Source organism: Hakea prostrata, chromosome 3, assembly GCF_041222555.1.
Source record: "Hakea prostrata isolate BN-2017 chromosome 3, UWA_Hpros_2, whole genome shotgun sequence".
Classification (NCBI taxonomy): Eukaryota; Viridiplantae; Streptophyta; class Magnoliopsida; order Proteales; family Proteaceae; genus Hakea; species Hakea prostrata.
The window spans coordinates 32211842-32232094 of NC_142602.1; the positions used below are offsets into that span (position 1 = coordinate 32211842).

Here is a 20253-nt window from a genome sequence, read left to right on the forward strand (position 1 = left end):
TTTTCCTATCTTTGATTAAATTTGAACACATATAATCACATACATAAAAGATAAAATGTACAATTTTACCTATTGTTAATTTTTTTTTTGGTAATACCTATTGTTAATTTTGAATCTACTAATATATAAAACAATAATTAAAAAAATAATAAAACTTCTAAGATACTATTATTTAGAAACAATAGAACTTCTAAGCTACTATTAAATTCTTTTTTTCCTTCAAATATTTCACATTCTTACACAGACGATGAAATACGTAAGATCCTTGACATCAAAAGCCAAGAAGGTGTTGAGACGATGAACAATAGATCAAGAAGATTAGTAAGTATGCCATGTGGAGATTTATTGTTTGTGCTCCCAATAGTTGTGATCCCTCTGTTGGTGGTAGCAACTAGAATTGGTGCCATTTCATTATCTAGTACCCAGTTAGAAATGAAAGCACTCAATGTCAAGTATGTGAACCTTATCAATGAACAAAACCTAATGAAGGAATTTGGTAAAATAAAAAGTTTATATTCATAGCTATGCCTTATGTTTTCATTCACAATGTTGGATAAATAAGACTAGGGACAAAATTAAGGTTAAATGGTTAAAATCAAGGCCAAAATCAGGAGAAAATTAGGTTTAGGATTAGGGACAAAATCGGCTAAATCAAGGTCAAGAGTTCGGTCAAAATCAAGGCCAAAATTAGGTCAGAGTCAGGCTCAACACCAGGACGGGTCGGGACAAGCCGAGCAGGCCAAATAGTAATCCCACGCCGGCACTTGATCTTGATTTAGGGCAAGAATATTTTGACCCTGATCCACTCTCAGGGCCTGAATCTTGAGCCCAGGCCCCATTTGGGCTTAGGGTAGTTGGGTCAGGGCCAACAGGACCCCCCTAAGAATGGGTATTTAAGAGCTTCTCAAGTATTGAAGAAATAGAATAAATAGCATATACACCTTGTGAGTTTGCAAACTATTAATGTTTACATTCTTAAAATTTATTCCATTATTTTACAACCTCTGTGTTTCAAACTATATATCAAACACACCTTTATGTTAGAACAATGAAATGCACCCCTTATACTATGTTCAACAACGTTATAAAGCACCCCAAACCACTACCCCTCCCACTAGTTTTGAATTCTTAATGTCAATATAAATGACTTAGTCTCCATTAAGAGCTATGCCTCAATCAAACATATATTTCAAACAAGACTTGGTTGGACTGCCCCAGGGAGGCAGAGAGGGAATGGAGTGCGATATTCAGCTTCCTTTCTGTAACACAACAATGATGTCCCAGGTGTGATGAGCTCAGGAACAAAAACTGATCTCCCAAACTAAGCACCAAACTACAGTTTGGTCTTAACCAAATAAAAGGGTTTCTTGTTTTTGGAGGACTCTTATCCTGTCTATATGTCTATTTCTGACATAGAAATAGCATCCATTTCCTTATAGATGAGCAACACATGTCCAAAGTTAAATCTAAGGGTTAAGATTAAATTTAAAAAATATAATTTTTTATTTTAATTTAATAGCAACCCTTAGATTAGAACACGTGTCACTCATCCATATAGAAATGGTCTATCTCCATATAAAAAATGAAGAGGATAATAATCCATTAGAATCACAATTGTTTTTCTGCTCATATTTTATGTTTTGTATGATTGGCTTTACTTCCAGTGGACATCAACACAAAGAAATAGAGAAAGCTACGCCCAACTATTCTCCCTTCCTGTTACACACAACATACATCGATTTAAATTTCCTCTTCATTATCTACTAGATAGTTAACAGCATTAAAGTTGCATAGAACTCCACAAAATTGTCAGTCCTACAAGAAACTCTCTTTCATCTTCAATTACATCGAATTGGCTGAAAACTCCGCCAACTTCAACTAAACTACATGCACAAGTGAACAAATTTGCTCTTTCACCGGGAACAGATTGGGGGGAGGGAAAACCAAGCAAATGGCAGATTACACCAATATGGATCAAGACTAGCAACAATTCAATAGCTCAAAACTCATCTCTAAGGCAAGGCTATCTGACCAAACCAGGATAAATGGAACAATCTAATGATACATCAAGTTTGATTTAGACAAATAGATCAAGAGTCCTTTTCCCAGGCACCATATTTCTTCAAGAACATGGTTAATGGTGTCTCATTGTATGGATTTAGCCAGTTATGATGCCTGCAAGGACATCACTCTTTCCCCGGGCATAGATTGTGTAGACAAGGCGGATTGCATCAAGCCACCAGTCCAAGGACTCCCACGTGTCAGCAACCTGTGTATCACATAAAAGATCTTAAATTAGTGGCAAGAAGAAAAGCTGTCATATTTGCCATCCTAGCAACCCTGAGTTGGCTTTATTGTTCACTCAAATGTTCAGAATTACAAGAAATACTTCCAAAACAATGCGATTTGGTGAAAATTAAAGTTGCCAAAGCTGGGACAAAAACTAGCCAACATTACGGCATCGATGAACCAGAAAAGGCGAAAAAAATAGGAAGACAGTTGAATGTATTGAATTGACCTTTCCCATCTATGGTACAAGTCAAAGGCATTTGTTGTGAGTGACTCAAACCAGACCTGCGCTAGCTAGTGCAAGTAATTGGGGAGAGTCCTAGTTGAATTAGAACTCCCCTCTCCTTATCCTCTTAGGACCTTTTCATGTTGTTGTTTATTTCCTAATCTGCGTTGTACTTCTATTCCTTCTCTAAGTTAGTTCTAAACTTCTAAACTATGAGTTGTAAATCTATAAATACCCTACTAGGGTGAAGGAATGAAATCATCTTCTCTTAGCTTTCTGGAGTATTCAATCTTGAGATTACACAGCCAAGAAACCATTTTGCAAAAACCATGTGAGTTACTTCTCTCATAGGTACTTAATGGTATATCATGTAGCACCTCAAATATAAATTGAAAATTTACTTATCAAATATAATTCAAAATCTCACAAGCATATATACAATATGGTTCACATTGATTAAGGCAACACTTACCAAGTAAATTGGTCCCTGGATTGTATCAATGCAAAGGCCTGCACCACGTGGTAATGTAAGGTCAGCACAAGCTGCCACAGAAACAATGTGTGTAACATCAACCTTTATAGCTGATGAATTTGTGTTAACAGCATCTCCTGCCCCAGAAAGTCTTTGTGGTGACTGTTTTTGATCAACCTTGTTAAGCTGCTGCTGTATAAACAAAGTTGTACAGTTCAGTGATGAACAAGACACATGTAGCCAACCCATTTAATTGGTATAAGATTTTAGGTATATATCAATAACTAAATGGTATGGAGCACAATTATACCATTTGCCAACAAAAAAGATAAAAAAATCAAGGTGATAGATATTTAAAGGGAATTCTGCAAGCATATGATGCATATTTAAATATTCCAAGTACTGATTAAAGGAAAAGCAAATCCCATAAAAATTTGCTTTGCCTCTCATATAAGCAAGATTCCCATTTTGACAGTTGTCACATACTCTATCCAATCTCTGATACTGAGTTTGGTTGTTTTCTCTCCCCCCCCCCACCCCAAAAAAAAAAAAAAAAAAAAAAAAAGGGAGTTAATTAGTACCCGGTTACACCAAGAACCTCATTATTTGCTTGCTTGAGATCACTTGTTAGTGGTTCCACTTTCTGAACTTTGATAGGGAGAAGAAAAGCCAGGAATGACTTTCTTTCTCCTAGGCTCAGTTCTTCATTTTTCCGCACATGATGGGTGAGACCCAAAAACCAGCAATAAACTATCTGAGAAGCAGTTCAATTAGCAAAAGATTTCTTTGAACAGCTTACTAGGAGGGGCTTACTAGGTGGGTCCACTAAATATGTGGGATGGAAGGGTGCTTTGCCATTGGTTGGATAGATGGAGCATTAGCCTAGATTACCCGTGTGTCAAATTTCAAAACCAAAACCAATCATCTACTCCATGTACTGGCACTTTTCCACGTACTTGAGCCGTACAGTGTTTTCAACAATTTATGAGAAGATACATTTTCTTAAATGGATTTTAAAGCCCTACTATGTCACCATCTATCTCCATCCAAACTGAAACCTGATATGTGAACAGGAGAGCAAGGCCTACCAGTCTACAAGTCTAGGACCACTTGTTATCTGCCACATGCTAGATAATAGGGTGATACAAAAGGATATCCTGGTGGCTGATCAGGAATCCAAAGTACCTGTTTTATCTGTTATCCCTTCAGGTTTTCTCCCACTAAAGTCATCAGATGATCACATTACCCATTTTCCTCACGATTTTCCTTTTCATGTCAGGAAAGAAAACCACCAAATGCAGAATAAGGATTCATTGTTTCACAAGAAATTTTCCCCCTTCCAGAAAATCAAAATTTACTTTTTAGATTTCCTTTTGTATATAATTTCCGGCATCCTCAATAGTTCTCAAGGTGCTGCCTAGGCGTTAGGCACCACATTGGTACCTATGTGACACTTTATTGCCTAGGTTTCTTCATCCCTCAAGCACCTAGATGCATGGTTGTCAAAACGTCCGTTGAGGCGGCAAAGCGGTTTTTCAACCGCTTTGCTTTGAACCGTTTAATTGAAGCCCAATCTGTAAAGGAACTCCAAGGCCTAAAGTGACATAGAACCTATTTTTTGCTCCCCCCGCCGGGGAGGCCTCCTTGGACCCCATGCCCATCGACAATAGAATGTGGAAACATAAGCCATACTCAACATCAAGAATCAATGAATCAGTAAATGCCTAGGCAGACGCTTTGACAACCATGGTTTGATGAGATGAACTAATGTTTGTGTTCTTTTTTGAATAATTTTTCATAATTATGATTCTTGAATGCTTGTTTTTTTGGGATGAATGTGACTATTAAATACTTGTTTAGCTTATTCTAGAAAGTAGTTTAAACGTAGTTGTATTGAAAATTTTTAACCCAACCGCTTTATCGCCTAATTGCCTAGGCGGAGCCCCAATCGCTTTGGTCGCCTAACCGCCTTGATGCCTAGACATTGTTACAAGTTACAACTATGATATCTTCATATAAAGATTGAGGAAAAAAATATAGCCATAAAATTGATCTAGTGATTAGGGGTGCAAGTTTGGCCTGGGTGGCCTCTTCCCAGATAGGGCCTAGGCTTAAGATTTTGGCCTTGACTTTGACCTTGATTTTTGCCTTGATTCTGGCCCTGATCTTGACCCTGATTTTGGCCCTAATCTTGACATAACCATGACTTTAACCATGGAATTAATCCTAATATTGACCTCATATTAACATTAATACAAGCCTTGATTTTGACCTTGAGCCATTGTGATCCAATAAGTCCCCTTTGTTTTATATTATTTTTTTACTTCATTTGTTGGTGTCATTTAGTAAAAATAAATGATTTTTTTAATATGTTAAATAAAAACAAACTATGTTGCTTGCTACATCATACATTTTTATTAGAAATATTTATGTAAATAATTGTTGACTTACTCAAAATCAAAATTTTAATATGATTTAATTAGGGTGTTTTAGAATTAAAATTATAATTAAATTAAGATACATTTTAAAGCCATAAGTTTATGTTCACAAATTATTACTCTTAGGCTAGGGAATACAATCAAAATTCCAATTAAACTATTCTATGTGTTTTTTAATGATCAAAACATAAAACAAGTTTAATGCAAAACTTATTAGGAGTGTAAATATGTGTATTAACCGTATACTGTAACAATAATTGAAAATCAATTCAAGTCATTCTTGCACCTGAGCATAATTTTATAGATTAAAAAACATAATTTGGAACATCCAAGTAAAATTTTTAAAATAAAAGGTATTCAAGAGAAATTTGAATGACATGATCTATATATTAATTTTTTTTTATAACATAATGTATTAAAAAAATATTTTTAACCATATTAATTGTTGATAATATATAGTGTCTCGGTCCACAATGATGTGAAATATCTAATATCTACTATATATCTCTTTTGTAAATGAATCAATCAATTGAACATAAAATCAACTTGCAAAAAGATTGACAAGTGAATCATTGTTAGAATGTAATTCATAGTTTTTTTTTTATTATTATTTTTTAAAGAATCTTATTTTTCAATTGGAATTGGCAAAAACTATTAGTATTATTCCGGAAAATTTGATTTGGAAGAATAAAATCATGCTAACCCCTAAGGTAAATGCTATTTATATTTCCACCTTATTATATGAACAAACAATTGGTTTTTAATTAAAAGGGTATAATAGATACTTCACGTCATTGGAGAAGTTTTTGTCTTTTAAAAAATATTTTGTCGGTAGGGGCTACTAGGGGTATGATTGATATTTTGGTTTGTTTTCTGGTGACATTAATATTAAAAGATAAATCACAAAATGTCATTGATAATTTGTCTCTATCATAGATACAATATATAGAAAACTCCCTTTTGCACCCTTAAGAAAAGTTTATTGAATAGTCTTATATGTTGATTAGGTGTACATTAAATTTAGAATAATGAAAAAAAATATAAAAGTTTAAAAATTAACATCAAGTTTTGTTTGTTACCGACTTAGTGATATAATGTGAATATATTATACCAATATTTTTTATATATTAGATGGTTCAAATTGAATAATAGGTTTGATTATGCATTTTATCGATTATATATATGAACATGCGTGATTTAAATTTGATAAGAGACAAGGATATGACCAATTAGGGATAGGGACAAGGATAGGGCCAATCAGGGACATGGACTCAGGCAGGGTCATTCAAGGACAAGGATAGGGACGGGGCAAATAAGCGACAGAGGCAGGGACAAGGGTCAAGCTAGGGACAATCAGGGACAAAGACACAAGGATAGGGATAGGCACACGACCAATCATGGACACGACTAGGCTATAAGGGATAGGGACAACGCCAACCTGTCACGACTGCACCCTATCAAAAACAATCAAGGCAGGAATGGGCTTGGCTTGGCCCGTTAGGGCTAGGGTTAGAGACAATAATCCTAGGCGTTGAATGAGGGTCAGGGCGAGAATGGGCTTAGCTAAGACCATGAAACACAGGAATTAGGATTTGAAAAGCCTATCCCTATTGCAGCCCTACTAGTGAAGCCACCATAGGTTGCACTTTTCTGATAGACTAAAATATAACCACTCTTTAGGAAAAAAGGCATCATGAGTTTTAATTTGAAAATGCTCTCCACTTTTTTATATTGAATTTAAAAATTGATTTCTACTATTTCACTAATACAATTAATTTTTGCCATTATAATAATTACTATAAAATTTTCCACCCAAGAAAAATCTAGCCCATATAGTTTATGATACGATAAGCATGGACATGGGATAAAGAATTATAGTTGCAATATAGAAGTTCTTATATGGCAATGATCATCTAATGTCCCCACCTACAAAGATTAGAGGAAACTGGTAATGAAGGGCACACGTAAATCAATCCGCGAGAAATATGGAAGGTGATAGGATTGCAATAGGGTCAAGTTGGGCTTTTCCAATACCAATCCCAACCCTCTATGTTTTTAGCTAAGCCCATTCCCTCCCTGACCCTAATTCAGGGCTTAAAGTTTTGGTCCCTGACCCTAATTCAGGGCTTAGAATTTTGGTCCCTGACCCTAAGCGGGCCAAGCCAAGCCCATTCCCGCCCTAATTGTCCTTGATTGGGTAGGGTTGAGAGGGGTTAGCCCTGTTCCCTAGCCGGCCTTACCCTATTCTTGTCCTTGTCCCTAATTGGCCCTCACCCTGACCCTAATCAAATTTAAATCATACATAGTCATATATAATTTATAAAATGCACAAACTAACCTATTATTAATTTTGAATCTAACATGTTGTTCAATTTGAATCATCTAACGTATAAAAATATTGGTCTATTATAAAAGTATTATATAGTTAAGTGACTAACAAATACAATTTGATATTAATGTTTAGAATTTATACATTTCATTATTCTAATTTTAATATATGCCTAATTAATGTATAAGATATTAAGAAAACTTTTTTAAAGCAGTGCAAAAGGGACTTTTCTATATAATAAGGGAGTTTTCTATATAATATATACACGATATAGACAAATCATCAGTGACACTTCGTGATTTGTCTTCTAATATTAATGTCACTACAAAACAAATCAAAATATCAGTCGCACCTCCAATAGTCCCTACCAGCATAATGGATTTTAAAAGATAAAAACCTTTCCAATGACGTAAAGTTTCTTAAAACCCAATTGTTTTTATCTAAAAGAAAGTAGAAATATAAATAACATTTACCTTAGAACAGATGTTAGTATAATTTTATTCCTCCAAATTGAATTTTTTCGAATAATACCAATAACTTTGGCCAATTCCAAATTGAAAAATAAAATTCTATATAAATAACACTATGAATTATGTTTTAGCAATGATGTCGAGGCATAATCTTTTTATCAATAATTAATGTGGTTAAACGATATTCTATTAATACATTATTTATATAAAAAAATTAATCTATAGATCATGTCATTCAAAATTCTCTTGAGAACCTTCTATTTTGAAATTTTACTTAGATGTTCCAAATTAGGATTGTCGATTTATAAAATTACGCTTAGGCGATAGAATGGCTTGAATTTGATTTCAATTATTATTTGTAGTAATGAAGCTAGTATATATATTTACACCTAGTTAAACTTGTTTTGTGCTTTGATCATTAAAATGCACCTATTATAGTTTAATTGGAATTTTGATCATAGAATGCCCTAGGTTAAGATTAAAGATTTGTGACCTCAAACTTATAGCCTTTAAAGTTTACCCCAGTTCAATGAGATTTTGATTCTAAAACACCCTATTTAAATTGGATTAGAATTTTGGTTATAAGTAAGTCAACAATTATTTACATAAATATATTTAATGAGAATGTAGGATGCAACAAATGACTTAGTTTGTTTTTTATGGTGACATATTAAAAATAATTTATTTTCACTAAATGAAGACAATAAAAGAAATAAAAATAATAAAACTAAGTGGACTTAGATTAGAATGACTTACAAAAGCAGGGTTTGGATCAAGATTAGTATAAAGCTCAATATTAGGATGAAATTCATAGTTATAAGTAAAGTCAAGATAGGGCCAAAATCAAGGTTAAGACTAAGGACAAAATTAGGGTAAGAATCAAGGCCAAAATCACAGATTCATGGCCAAAATAAGGGGCAAAATCAAGGTCAAGATTAGGGCAAAAAGTAAGGAATGCTGGATAGGACAAATAGTAATCCTAGGCCCGCCCTTAGCCTTGATTTAGGGCTAAAACATTTTGGCCCTAACCCGCCCCTCAAGGCAAAAATCGTGAGCCTAGGCCCTGTTCGAGTGCAAGGCAGGTCAAGGCCACCGGGGCCAAACTTGCACCCGTAGAAGGTGACCTCAAAAAGGTTCATCTTAATGTATTAACACTTCCATTAATAAAACAATTTTGGAACATACTGCAGCAATCAAAAATAAAACACCCTCTACTGAGCAAGTCAATACAAAATTCTTTTAATTATGGAAATCATTCAGAAAAAATAGAAGTCTGATCATGGTAATCAACAGATCATGATCAACACTTGACATTGAATATTATAAGGGCTTACCTGATGGAGTCCTTCATGATTTAAAACAAACATTGATCTTTTCCAATCATTATGTGGTGCAACTGGGTTTCCTGCTGGTGGTGCAGTCAAGTAACCCACCTTAAGATAGGGCAATGGGAGCTGCAGTGAATTAAATCCAGTCAGAAATTCACATACAAAAAAGCATCACAACCCCACTCCCAACACCAACCACTAGTTCTTTTTTCTTCCTTTTTTACTTTTTTTTTTTGGGGGGGGGGGGGGGTTGGGGGGTGGGTGGGGGTTGGGGTGAGGGGTTGTTTGGTTACGGATCAAATAATTTGAGTAGTTGCAAAAGAAAAAAAAATAGAAAGTATGCAGGTCTCACATATTAATGATGATAAGAGAATATCAGAGGTGTATCCTAAAACAATTTTAGCACCAATTCTTATCTGGTTAAAAATGCAGCAGCGTCACAAAATATTGAATTTCTTGAAGTTTCATTATGGTAGGATAACTGAACCATAGGACAGTAGTCAGTGACTCAGTATCATATAAACTATTAGTGGTTAGAGAAAATAATTTTTACATATGTACTAGCTTCTTAACACATCGATTTGTCCCCTTGGGGGTTTTCACTGTCACAAAAATTGTACAAGTCAATGCACGAATTATGCTTTCAGAATTTCCTACAATGTCCGTTGCTTTGTCTCCAATATTTACACACAGGTCAGTGTTAGAAAAGTAATCAGAATATCAGAGCTTGACGAACTTACGGGACAATGTTTCTATAGTGTGGGAGGGAGATATCTTCGTATGGGCGTTCTAACACATTGACAAATAATTATCATCCTAACCATTGGATAGATGGGATATCTTCTTATATAAGCCACATGGTCTGCCAGAACCAGGCAAATATGAAGTGCATGCAAGGATGCTTTGTCTGAAAGACATAACAATACCGGTTTTGGTGAAATGAACATGGACAAAGAGCTGCCCATCCAGGACTCTTGCCCAGCCAATTATGGCTACTCTGTTGTCTTGGGGAGAAATGAAGACTGCTTCTTATCCAGAGTATTCTTGGTCCTCAATACAACCTGTACTTGATGAAGCCAATCTGATACTCTGAACAATCAGAATTTTGTCCTTGTTGATACAAGCTTGTATGAGCGGCTACAGCGAACTTCAGGCAACACTAACTGTACCACTCACCGGGATTTGGAATTAGCCTTTTATGTCTCTGCAGCTTTCGAGTTTAGATATCGAATTGGTCACAGGTGTATTCCCCCGGGTTTCAAGTATCTGCCTGTATCATATCATATCATATCATATCATATCATATGGCTAATAGGTATCAGCATCAGCCTGCCTAAATACGATACCAATGGAGGTCTCTTGGTCTTTTAAAGCTCTAAGAGTATCGAAATGTATTGCCTGACACAATATGCTCCATCCAATTGGTACGGTAACTGTTTTTTTTTGGGAGCACGGCTCAGTACATATCGCCAATTCATTCCGATATGATGAAATATGTTCTACGCATACTGATATGTAAAATGAAAATGATACAATAAATTTTACATTACATTTTCCTGAAAAGTATTAATGTATCGACTGATATGCCTTGATACAATACGGCACGGAGGGATACAACTTGATATGATTGATACATAAGCTTCAAATCTCTTTTTTCCTACAAATGAACCAGACTCAGCTTCAAGGCGATAGAGGGCAACAAAAACCAAGGCGACATCAGGTCCCCTTGGCCCAAAAATGGGCCTAGGTGGATGCTTTGACAACCAACACACACACACACCTCCCTCTCTCCCCGTCTTATAAATCTTGCTTTGTAGTTCAGTCTTTTGCTATAAATGCATGTGTTTAGGTAAAACTTAGCATGTAAATGCATCCGCACTGAACATTGAAGGAATTTGAGCTCAAATCTATGTTTTTTCCCCAAAATAAAAATTTCCTTAGTTTAAATATAAATTTTTTATTTTATTTCTTCCCAATATCAACTTCAATGCTTGTGGGAGAAATATATGCACGACTAACTATGTCAGATCCATGACGTTCAGCGCTGTTTTCATTTTCCTTAATAATCATTTTCTGCCTCTTTTTTTTTTTTGGGGGGGGGGGGGGCAATTATAAAGTAAACAGAATTTTAAAAAAATTAAGCATTTTCTCATTTTTATTCTTAAAATTTGGTTTGACTAAATCATGCAATGCCTGAAATGCATGACAAGTTTTTGATTGATGTAATTTTTATCAACCATTACTATATTATTTCAACTTTTTAATTTCCAAGGAAGTTAAAAATATGATCAGATTTGCTTTTCTACACTCGATAATTACTTGCAAATTTGCAATGCATGAATGCACCATATACTATTTTTAACAGATTTGCTTTTCTACACTTGATAATTACTTGCAAATCTGCAATGCATGAATGCACCATATATTTATTGAAGCTATGTTTTAAAATACATTAATACTTATACAGTTATCCAGTTAACTTTGGGGTTTATTAGTTTAAGAAGATGCTGCTATAAGTAATTAAACAACAGATTACATACAACGTGCCACGTTTATGACACTCAGTGATGTGCTTCCAAGAGCTAGGGTTTAGTAATTGATACAAGCCCTATATCTAGAGTTCACCCTCAGGATCTTAATCAAATAAACCAGCAGTAAAATAGGGTTTTGTAGCCCTGCAGTTCTAGTATAATGCTATTTTGAAGGGTTCTAGGGTTTGGGAATAGGATCAACAAGATTTGTGTATGGTTTAGAAGCTAGGATTTGATGAATCTCAAATCTGAACCTAGTATTTTAAATTCAGAATTGAAATTTCAGGTCTAGGATTAGGAAGACTAGGTTTTTTAGAATTTAGGGATTCCAGGGGGTGGCTATGGTTAGGCTTAAGGTTGAAGGTAAAAGAGGGGTTGGAGATGATTCTAAAGGAAATAGGATTTGGGTCAGGGGTTTGAAAGATCTAAGTAAAAGAAGGCTAGGGTTTCTAGGATTTTGGAGAATTTAAAGCAACAAAGGAATTAGGGTTTAGTTGGTACGACTGCACTGAAGCTGAAAGGGAAGCTCACTAGGGTTGGGGAATGAGGTACCAAAAATTTGAGACAGATCTAACAGTTAGATTGCCATAGATTTACCCTTAGGATTTGGGTCTCTATAAAAGTTCAAAAATTCCAGAGAAATTGAAAAGAGGGTGAGATGGAAATTAGAGTTTTGGTTTTAGGGTTTTGGGGGATGAATAGTCTGCTTGTAGGGTTCGAGTGTCACAGAAGGGAGGGGATAAAGATTTCCTGAAGGAATTGGGATGTGGGAGAAGGGTGGGGTGACCTAGAGTTTACGATTTGGGGAAGACTCTGGCTGCTGTAAGTAAGAGAGCAAGAAGGGAATGAGGTAGGGGTTGGGGTGGGGTTTAATTTAACTTACTTGAAGAAGAGAATGGGAGCTTGACAAACGTCAAATTGCAGAAATGATGAATACAAAACAGCTGCAAGTCTCCCCTCCTAGGGAAACCCACGACCTCACTCTTAAGTCTTGGCACCTTCCAATTCTCAAATTTTTTTATTCATCAAAACTGTCTTTTACAAGTTGGAGAGGCTTCATTTATAGCCTTACATGAAATAGCTCACACTAGGACTCAAAATTAGAAGGTGATTCTGATTGGATTCTACTTGGACTAAAGACTCTCGTTCAAACAAGGACTCTACCATCATGGATGTCAAAGCGTCTGCCTAGGCCCATTTTGGGTAAAGGCAACCTGGTGTCACCTTGTTGCAAAGACAACATCTTGGCACCTTGCTTGGTGTCACTTTGGTTTTCGTTGCCTTCTATTCTATCGCCTCGCCTTGCCTTGCCTTGCCTTGCCTTGCCTTGCCTCGCCAGCCATGTCTATAGCTCATCCAAGGATGATTCAAATTGTAAAATAGAAGTAGTTATGGGCTCCTTGTAAGAATCGAAGTGCAACCAGGGGAATCCCTTACTAACTGGGACTCCTAGCCTAACTAGAACTCTTCAATAACTTGTCCTAAACTCAACCAAATTCAAAAACAAAAGTAGTTCTGGGATCCAACTAAAGGACTCCTTCTTGAAGTAGGACTCTCAAGTCCTAATGAGACTAGGACTATTAACAGGGACCAACTCAAATAACAAAATAAAGATGGACTTGGACCCTAACAAAATTCTGATTTGGGTAGATCAAATTGGGTTGGACTAGGGGACCCAAAATAAGCAAAATGCCCGTATGCTGGCCGAAATTCCCTGGGTTGCTGGCCGGGCCACAAAGTACTGGCAACCTCTCTGGGCCTTCTTTGGGTGGTCCTGGAACCAGTTCACATCACTCAATAACTTGAAAGTGGGGCTAACTAGCCAAAAACAACACATATGCAGCATCATAATTAAATTGGTGTTTTCTTAGAAAATAGCATAGGGTTGGCTTACATATGTAATGAGCCTTTGATCCCACGGGTTCATTTTATATTAGGCCTTTTTTATGGGCCTAGTGATGTAGCCTTAAAAGAAATGAGGTCCACTTAACAGGATCTCTTCAGAATTAGGTTGATTTGGGTAGTTTTAGTTAAGGTTGGCCCAAAACCGATTAGAATGTGTAGGGTTTCAGTCTTTTTTTTTTTTAATATATATGTTTAAAGCGGGGTCGGGGGAGGGGGGGTTTGGGTGGTTGAAAATAGGATTTCAATCTAAAATAGCGAAGGGCTATGGGTTTTTATGGTTGATGGCATGCCCCTAAATGTTTATGGTTTGCCTATTTCAAATTGCAAAATAATTGCAGGGTTGAGGTGGAGCTAGGATTTGAAGTGTGGTCTCTCTTTTAGGGTTTTGGATGGTTAAATGAACACAAGATTCATAGGGTGGTGCAATATGGGATAAGACAATGATGTTTTAAGTTTGAAGTCAAATGGTTTTTCCTAAAAGACATATGTTCGGGAAACCAAGAAACAGGGTTCTTATGGTTAGATTGCTATGGAACTGGGAGTGAATTCAGGAAATGGTGTAGAGATCCGGTGTTCAAAATTTGATGTATTTCTTGGTTTTAAGACCAGGTGTCTCCACTGGATCAGAACCAAGAAAGAGCGCGGATTTTGAGTTTCCAATGGATGTAAGGTCTGTCAAAGGAAAACGAATATCTACCTCTATAAGAGGGATCTGCAGATGAACTTAGGACAGGAATTGAATGTTATTTGGCTGGATCTGAGCAGTTGCAGGTCTGGTTTTAATGGCAGCTTAATAGGATTTTTTGGGGATCAAAGAAATACAACCAGAAAAGGGGAAAGGGAGATAGGGTTTGCTGGATCTCCTCGACGTTGGTCCTAACATGCAGCAGCTTCTTTGGCAGATCCATGCTCAACTGTGAAGGGGTGATAAATCTACAGTCTTGAACTGACAGGGAGCTTGAGTAGAGCCTCCCAAACTTCACAGGAGTTGACTGATTCCACAGCTCCAACAACAGCTTGGACTTCAAACACCAAATACCAAAGCAGTTTGAACCTTAAACACCAAGGAGCTGATCAGCCAAGACTTGAAACATTAGACCCGGATCTCACATTGGAGAAGGAAGGCAGCACCAGCTGGCTATGCAAAAACTGATTTAACATAACCTGATCTATTCTTCCACTATATGGGGGTGCAGGGAGAGGGTTATTCACAGGGAGGCCCAAACAGCCAATTACATGTTCTAATGTCCATGAAGGAAAACTGGTAGTAATAAAAACACAACACTACTCCCAGCGATATGCATGGGAGTGTGGAATACTTAATTTTAAATGACGACATGACTACACCTTTGCTTAAATTGACCCTAGTATCCTAAGTAAGTTTAAACCACCATATAACCAGTTGAAACTCCAAAGAAACTCCAAAGCATGAAATAAACTAAGTCATAAACATATTTTTGTACTTAGCCTTGGTGCCCCTATTCTAGGCCGATAAATGAATCCATTTAAACCCATGGAATCAAAGGCCCGAAACCTACATAACCGAACCCTAAGCATATTCTAAGAAAAATAGACCCAAATTGGTGGTGGATCTGCATAACCTAGAAATAGGTTATCAAGGCTGAGTACGGTTGTCATATGACTTGGTGAAGAAGAAGAAGAAGAAGAAGATATTGAGCAGCTCCTATATTTTCAACAAGAATCAACTTACATAATATTCTATTTCATAGATTTCATAATTCATGGGTAAGAGTTGAAGGAAAAGAAAAGTACTGATCAGCTTCTTCTGAAATTTACCACGATAAAATTGATGAAAAAAGCACATGTAGGGTACTTTACCATGATAAATTTTACAAGGTGTAATCCAAAATTTACTACGGATGAAACAAAGCTAAAGTATAATACAAATAGACCTATATACTCATACATGCACATTTCACAAAGAAAGTTCAGTACGACACTTGCCTAGGCACCTCTCTAGGTGGTAGGTTTCTTTAACCTCAGAGGTGGTACCTGACTTAATGTGCATGTGGATTCCTAGCAGTGGACCTAGGCATGCCTCATTCAGAGGCAGCCACACCTCACACATCTACATATCCTCACACGTGCACTCAAAGGAAATTTTTGTCTGAGATTCTACTGGACACACATTAAGCATACAGCTGAACACCTTACTGAAGCTCAATACATGAGTGCAGTTGGGTACCCAGGCAAGCCATTAGCAGCACAGTATGAAATTTTACTAAACCAAAAATACCATCTAGAGAAATCGGTATTTACCATAGAGCGAACAAGTCTCAAGGCACTCCGGTAGACCTGCATACAACAACCATAAAAATGTTCTTGGTCAACACTAGTCTCGTGGAACAATGAAGACAGACAGTTTAGTTGGCGTTGGCAAGAGGTAGGAGGACACTGTGATTAAGAATACACAGACAGTTTACAGATTGAGCTACAAATGGAAAACAAAATATGGGCTCCAAGCCTCCAAGCAATAAACACTTACTGAGTAGTTTGGTTTCAAGGCATGAGCAGCTGCAATATAGATAGCTGATTGACCATACAACTCATTAGGGGAAACTTCTTTTGCATTGATTGGTCTCCCAGTTCTTAATGTGTCCTCTGCTAATCCATACTGTTCCGTATGACATTTGAAAAAGGAAAATGTTAGGCATTTTGCGTGTTTATTTAACCTGAAAGGGAAAACTGCAAAAGTGCACATGATTTCATGTTTTATAATTCATAATAGCCTGAATTCAGAAAAGAGAGCTTTCAATCCAAATGTTGGAAGCAGAGTCACAGCAACCAACCAGAACAGTGCCAAGGTTATATATTGCACGGTGGAAGTCAAATTGCAACTGTATTGCTGCACGGAACTGTAAATAGCACAATGACAAAGTACCAGATAAAAATGATCAGTACATTGCAGAAAGACAAAGTACACTAGATTTCTAACCAGCGTAGAACATCCAGGAATTTTCATGTTTCAACTAATCTGTACCTTACTGATTGCACTTATTACAATTGTTTGCTTCTCCCTCACAGGAACAATTGAACTGAGTTCCTAAATTGCAAATACATAGATAATCTAATCAATTCAACCGGCAAAATACAAGGAATGAACATTGACACAGAAAAAACAATAAAGAGAGGTACTTCTGCTATCATAAATATGGTACCTGTAAAGCAAGTCCCCAGTTGTTAAGAGCCTGGAAAAAAAAAAAAAAGAGGGCATGAGGTAACATGGTAATGCAATAATAGCAACAGTATCAAGTAAGTGTCAAAGGCCTCAAGAAAATGAAAAACCTACTACATTCAAATAATGAAATAACAAAGCATGATCCAATAAATAAATAAACTTAAACAACAGGAGCTACCATGGAAACAAAGAAATTAAGAAATTCTGATAAAAACCTGAGGGCTATTCCAGTTCAGTTGGACAGCTCTTTCATAATTTTTCGTTGCCTGAAAAATCAGGAATGAACATATCAATGTTTCAACCTCATTAAGATAGGCATGAACTATTCCTGAATCATGATAATGAAACTAAATTGGTTAGTGTCATAAGAAATATTATCACATATTGAGTAGAAAAACCATTAAAATTAAGCACGATGATATTCAAATTCAATTTCAAAATTGTCCTCAAATTTCTAAATTTGTGTTCTAAAAATAAATTGTGAATTCCATATATCAGCTGGGAAGAAGAAGAATTAACATAGATAAAAATCATATAACTATTCAGCTTTGCAGAACCAGATTTGCCAAAAAGATGATCATAAACTTCTTGTTCTTGATAGTGCAATAAAATTGAAGGCAGAACCTTCAAAATGCTATAAAGTTTCAAACATTATAGAAATCCTGATGGTTTTTCTCCCTTTGGGGTAGATGGTGAAAGATAGAAGCTAAGATGCACCCATCTGAATGGTAGTCATGAAACCTGTGACTGAGTGAGCTAAAATATGCAGATTGAATCAGTTCAATTGGATGTCAATGAATAACTAATCGGTTGGACTAGAATTGTGGTTCATTTTGTTCACAATAATACTTCCACACAACTTGTAATTTTATAGGGTCAGTGAGCTGAACTCCCCCTGTAACTTGTTGAAGCTCAAAACAAAAAATTGCAGCCCTTCCAAGTCCTAGTTCGATTGGCTTTGGAATGAGGTAAATCAGAATTTGTATGAGGGGGATATGACTTGAACATTATCAGCTCAAAACAAAAAGATTGCAAGTTTGCAACCTTCAGGCTTCAAGTCCTATTACAATTGGCTCTGGAATGAGGTAAAATCAGAATTTTTATGGAGGGGATATGACTTGAACATATCTGTTTCCCAGGATTTCCAGAATTCCTGTTTTGCATATATAGGGGTTTTTTTTTAAAATTTAGGTTATAGTGTTCCGCCTAGAGAGCGGGGTGACCTAGATAACCAGGAGAAGTGGGGGGAAAGGAAATGCTTAGGCCTTGCATCTAGCGGCTCGATAGAACTGATTGGAGGGCAAGAATCCATGTAGCCGACCCCATTTAGTTGGGACAAGGCTTATTGTTGTTGTTGTTGTTGTTATAGTGTTCACAGCACTGTTCACGTGAACAGTGTCATGAATAGTGTTCACGAGTATTGTTCACAACTTCACATGAACAGTACATTTCTTATTTATGCTATTTGCCTTTTGGCCCTTCACTTGTTCCCAAGTGTTCTAGATTATGAATAGATCTCTTGCTAATTATGTTTTATTCTCTTTCTAATTTTTCTTGCATTTTAGTTTAGGCAGTTTAGATTCCTAAGCTGTACAGGCCTTTATTATAAATATATGACTACTGTGAGGGGGAGATTATTGTGCAACTCTCCCACCTTCATCCCTATTGACTTTTTGCTTGTTCTCCAAATTTCTTTACAGTTAGCATAGATCTCCTGCTCGTTATGTTTGATTCTCTTTCTAATTTTTTATTGTATTCAATTTACATTGTTTAGGTTCCTAAGCTGTACCAGACTCTATTATAAATATATGGCTACTGCGAGAGGGAGAGTTGTACTACTTCCTACACAACTCTCCCACCTTCATCTTCTCTTCATCCACCTCTCTTCTCTACTTCTTCTACTTCCTTTGTATTTGGTTTTCTATGTTTGCAACTTCTCACGACTATAAAGGGCATTTTGTGTTTTTTTTTTTTTTTTTAGTTTTATATAGTTGGTAGATAGTGGAATATCTAAATGTGATTCTAGTTAACTCCACTAGTGTTCCGGTCCCAAGCCTGGGTGAAGGAGAAGGGGTCGTGCGTTGGTTGGCAGCCAGAACCGTAAGAAACCAAGCCAAACCCTTTTACATAGATTTCACAACCTCACATGATAAACCCTATGCTAGCTAGTTCCTAGACTGGATAAGCAAAACGAGACACTATGGTATAGGTGTAGTGACAAGTGGGCAAAGGTACGGCATCCCCCATCAGCTATGCACCATGTTGGCATCTAGATGTGATGACAGGTAGGCAAGGGTTCTCGCGTTGTGGACAAGTGCGGGAAAATATACTAGTCTATATACTTAGGATAAGATTGACATCCTGGAATATAGGATCTTTAATAGGTAAGAGCTTAGAATCAATAGAAGTTATGAGGAAAATAAGGATTAAAGTAGCTTGTGTTCAATGGATTAGATGGAAGGGTACAAAATCAAAGAACGAATAACTTTAAACTTTGGTATATTGGTGATAAAAGCAATAAAAGTGGAGTAGGCATGTTAATGGATAAAGATTTAAAGAAAAATGTGGTGGATGTTAAAAGACTAGGCAATAGGATTATAGTTATCAAGCTTGTGCTGGAGAAAGAGATTCTAAATATAATTAATGCATATGTACCTTAAGCAAGGCTAGAAAAGAAAAAACTCAAAAAGTCTAAAGTCGCGAATTTGGAAACATATGGATGGATTAGTGCAAAGAATTGATCAAGGAAAAAAGATTACTACAAGGGTTGATCTAAATGGACATAATATGAAAGATCAAAGAGGCTATGAAAGTATACATGAACATATGGTTTTGGAGAGAAGTATAAGGAAGGGATCTCTATTTTAGATTGTTGTTGCTTTGATTTTTCTCTCACATATAATCACTTCAAAAAGAGCAAAGCATTCAATTACCTTCAAAAGTAAACATCATAAAAGCCAAACAGATTTCTTCCTAATTAGGAAGGTTGGGTAGATTGTTGTGTTAAGGATTGCAAGGTAATACTGGGGGGAAGCTTAACCGAAGCATAAACTAGTGTTCTAAATG

The 20253-nt window shown here is 36.3% G+C and overlaps 1 protein-coding gene across 2 annotated transcripts in view; it reads right to left on the bottom strand.

Moving 5' to 3' along the window:
* Nucleotides 1-1614: 1614 nt before the first annotated feature.
* Nucleotides 1615-20253, bottom strand: part of LOC149022103 (Tetratricopeptide repeat (TPR)-like superfamily protein) — a 45572-nt gene continuing 26933 nt past the window's right edge. The window contains exons 6-14 of one of the 2 annotated variants that reach the window (XM_089150281.1): nucleotides 17403-17453; nucleotides 17168-17197; nucleotides 16990-17052; nucleotides 16799-16864; nucleotides 16495-16623; nucleotides 16269-16304; nucleotides 9559-9678; nucleotides 2988-3176; nucleotides 1615-2269 (exon numbers count right to left, since the gene is read on the bottom strand). In XM_089150281.1, coding sequence (XP_089006407.1) covers nucleotides 2159-2269; nucleotides 2988-3176; nucleotides 9559-9678; nucleotides 16269-16304; nucleotides 16495-16623; nucleotides 16799-16864; nucleotides 16990-17052; nucleotides 17168-17197; nucleotides 17403-17453 — 795 coding nt within the window. In that variant the 3' untranslated portion in view covers nucleotides 1615-2158. Of the gene's footprint in view, nucleotides 2270-2987; nucleotides 3180-9558; nucleotides 9679-16268; nucleotides 16305-16494; nucleotides 16624-16798; nucleotides 16865-16989; nucleotides 17053-17167; nucleotides 17198-17402; nucleotides 17454-20253 lie in introns of both variants that reach the window. The other variant, XM_089150280.1, reaches the window with a different exon arrangement.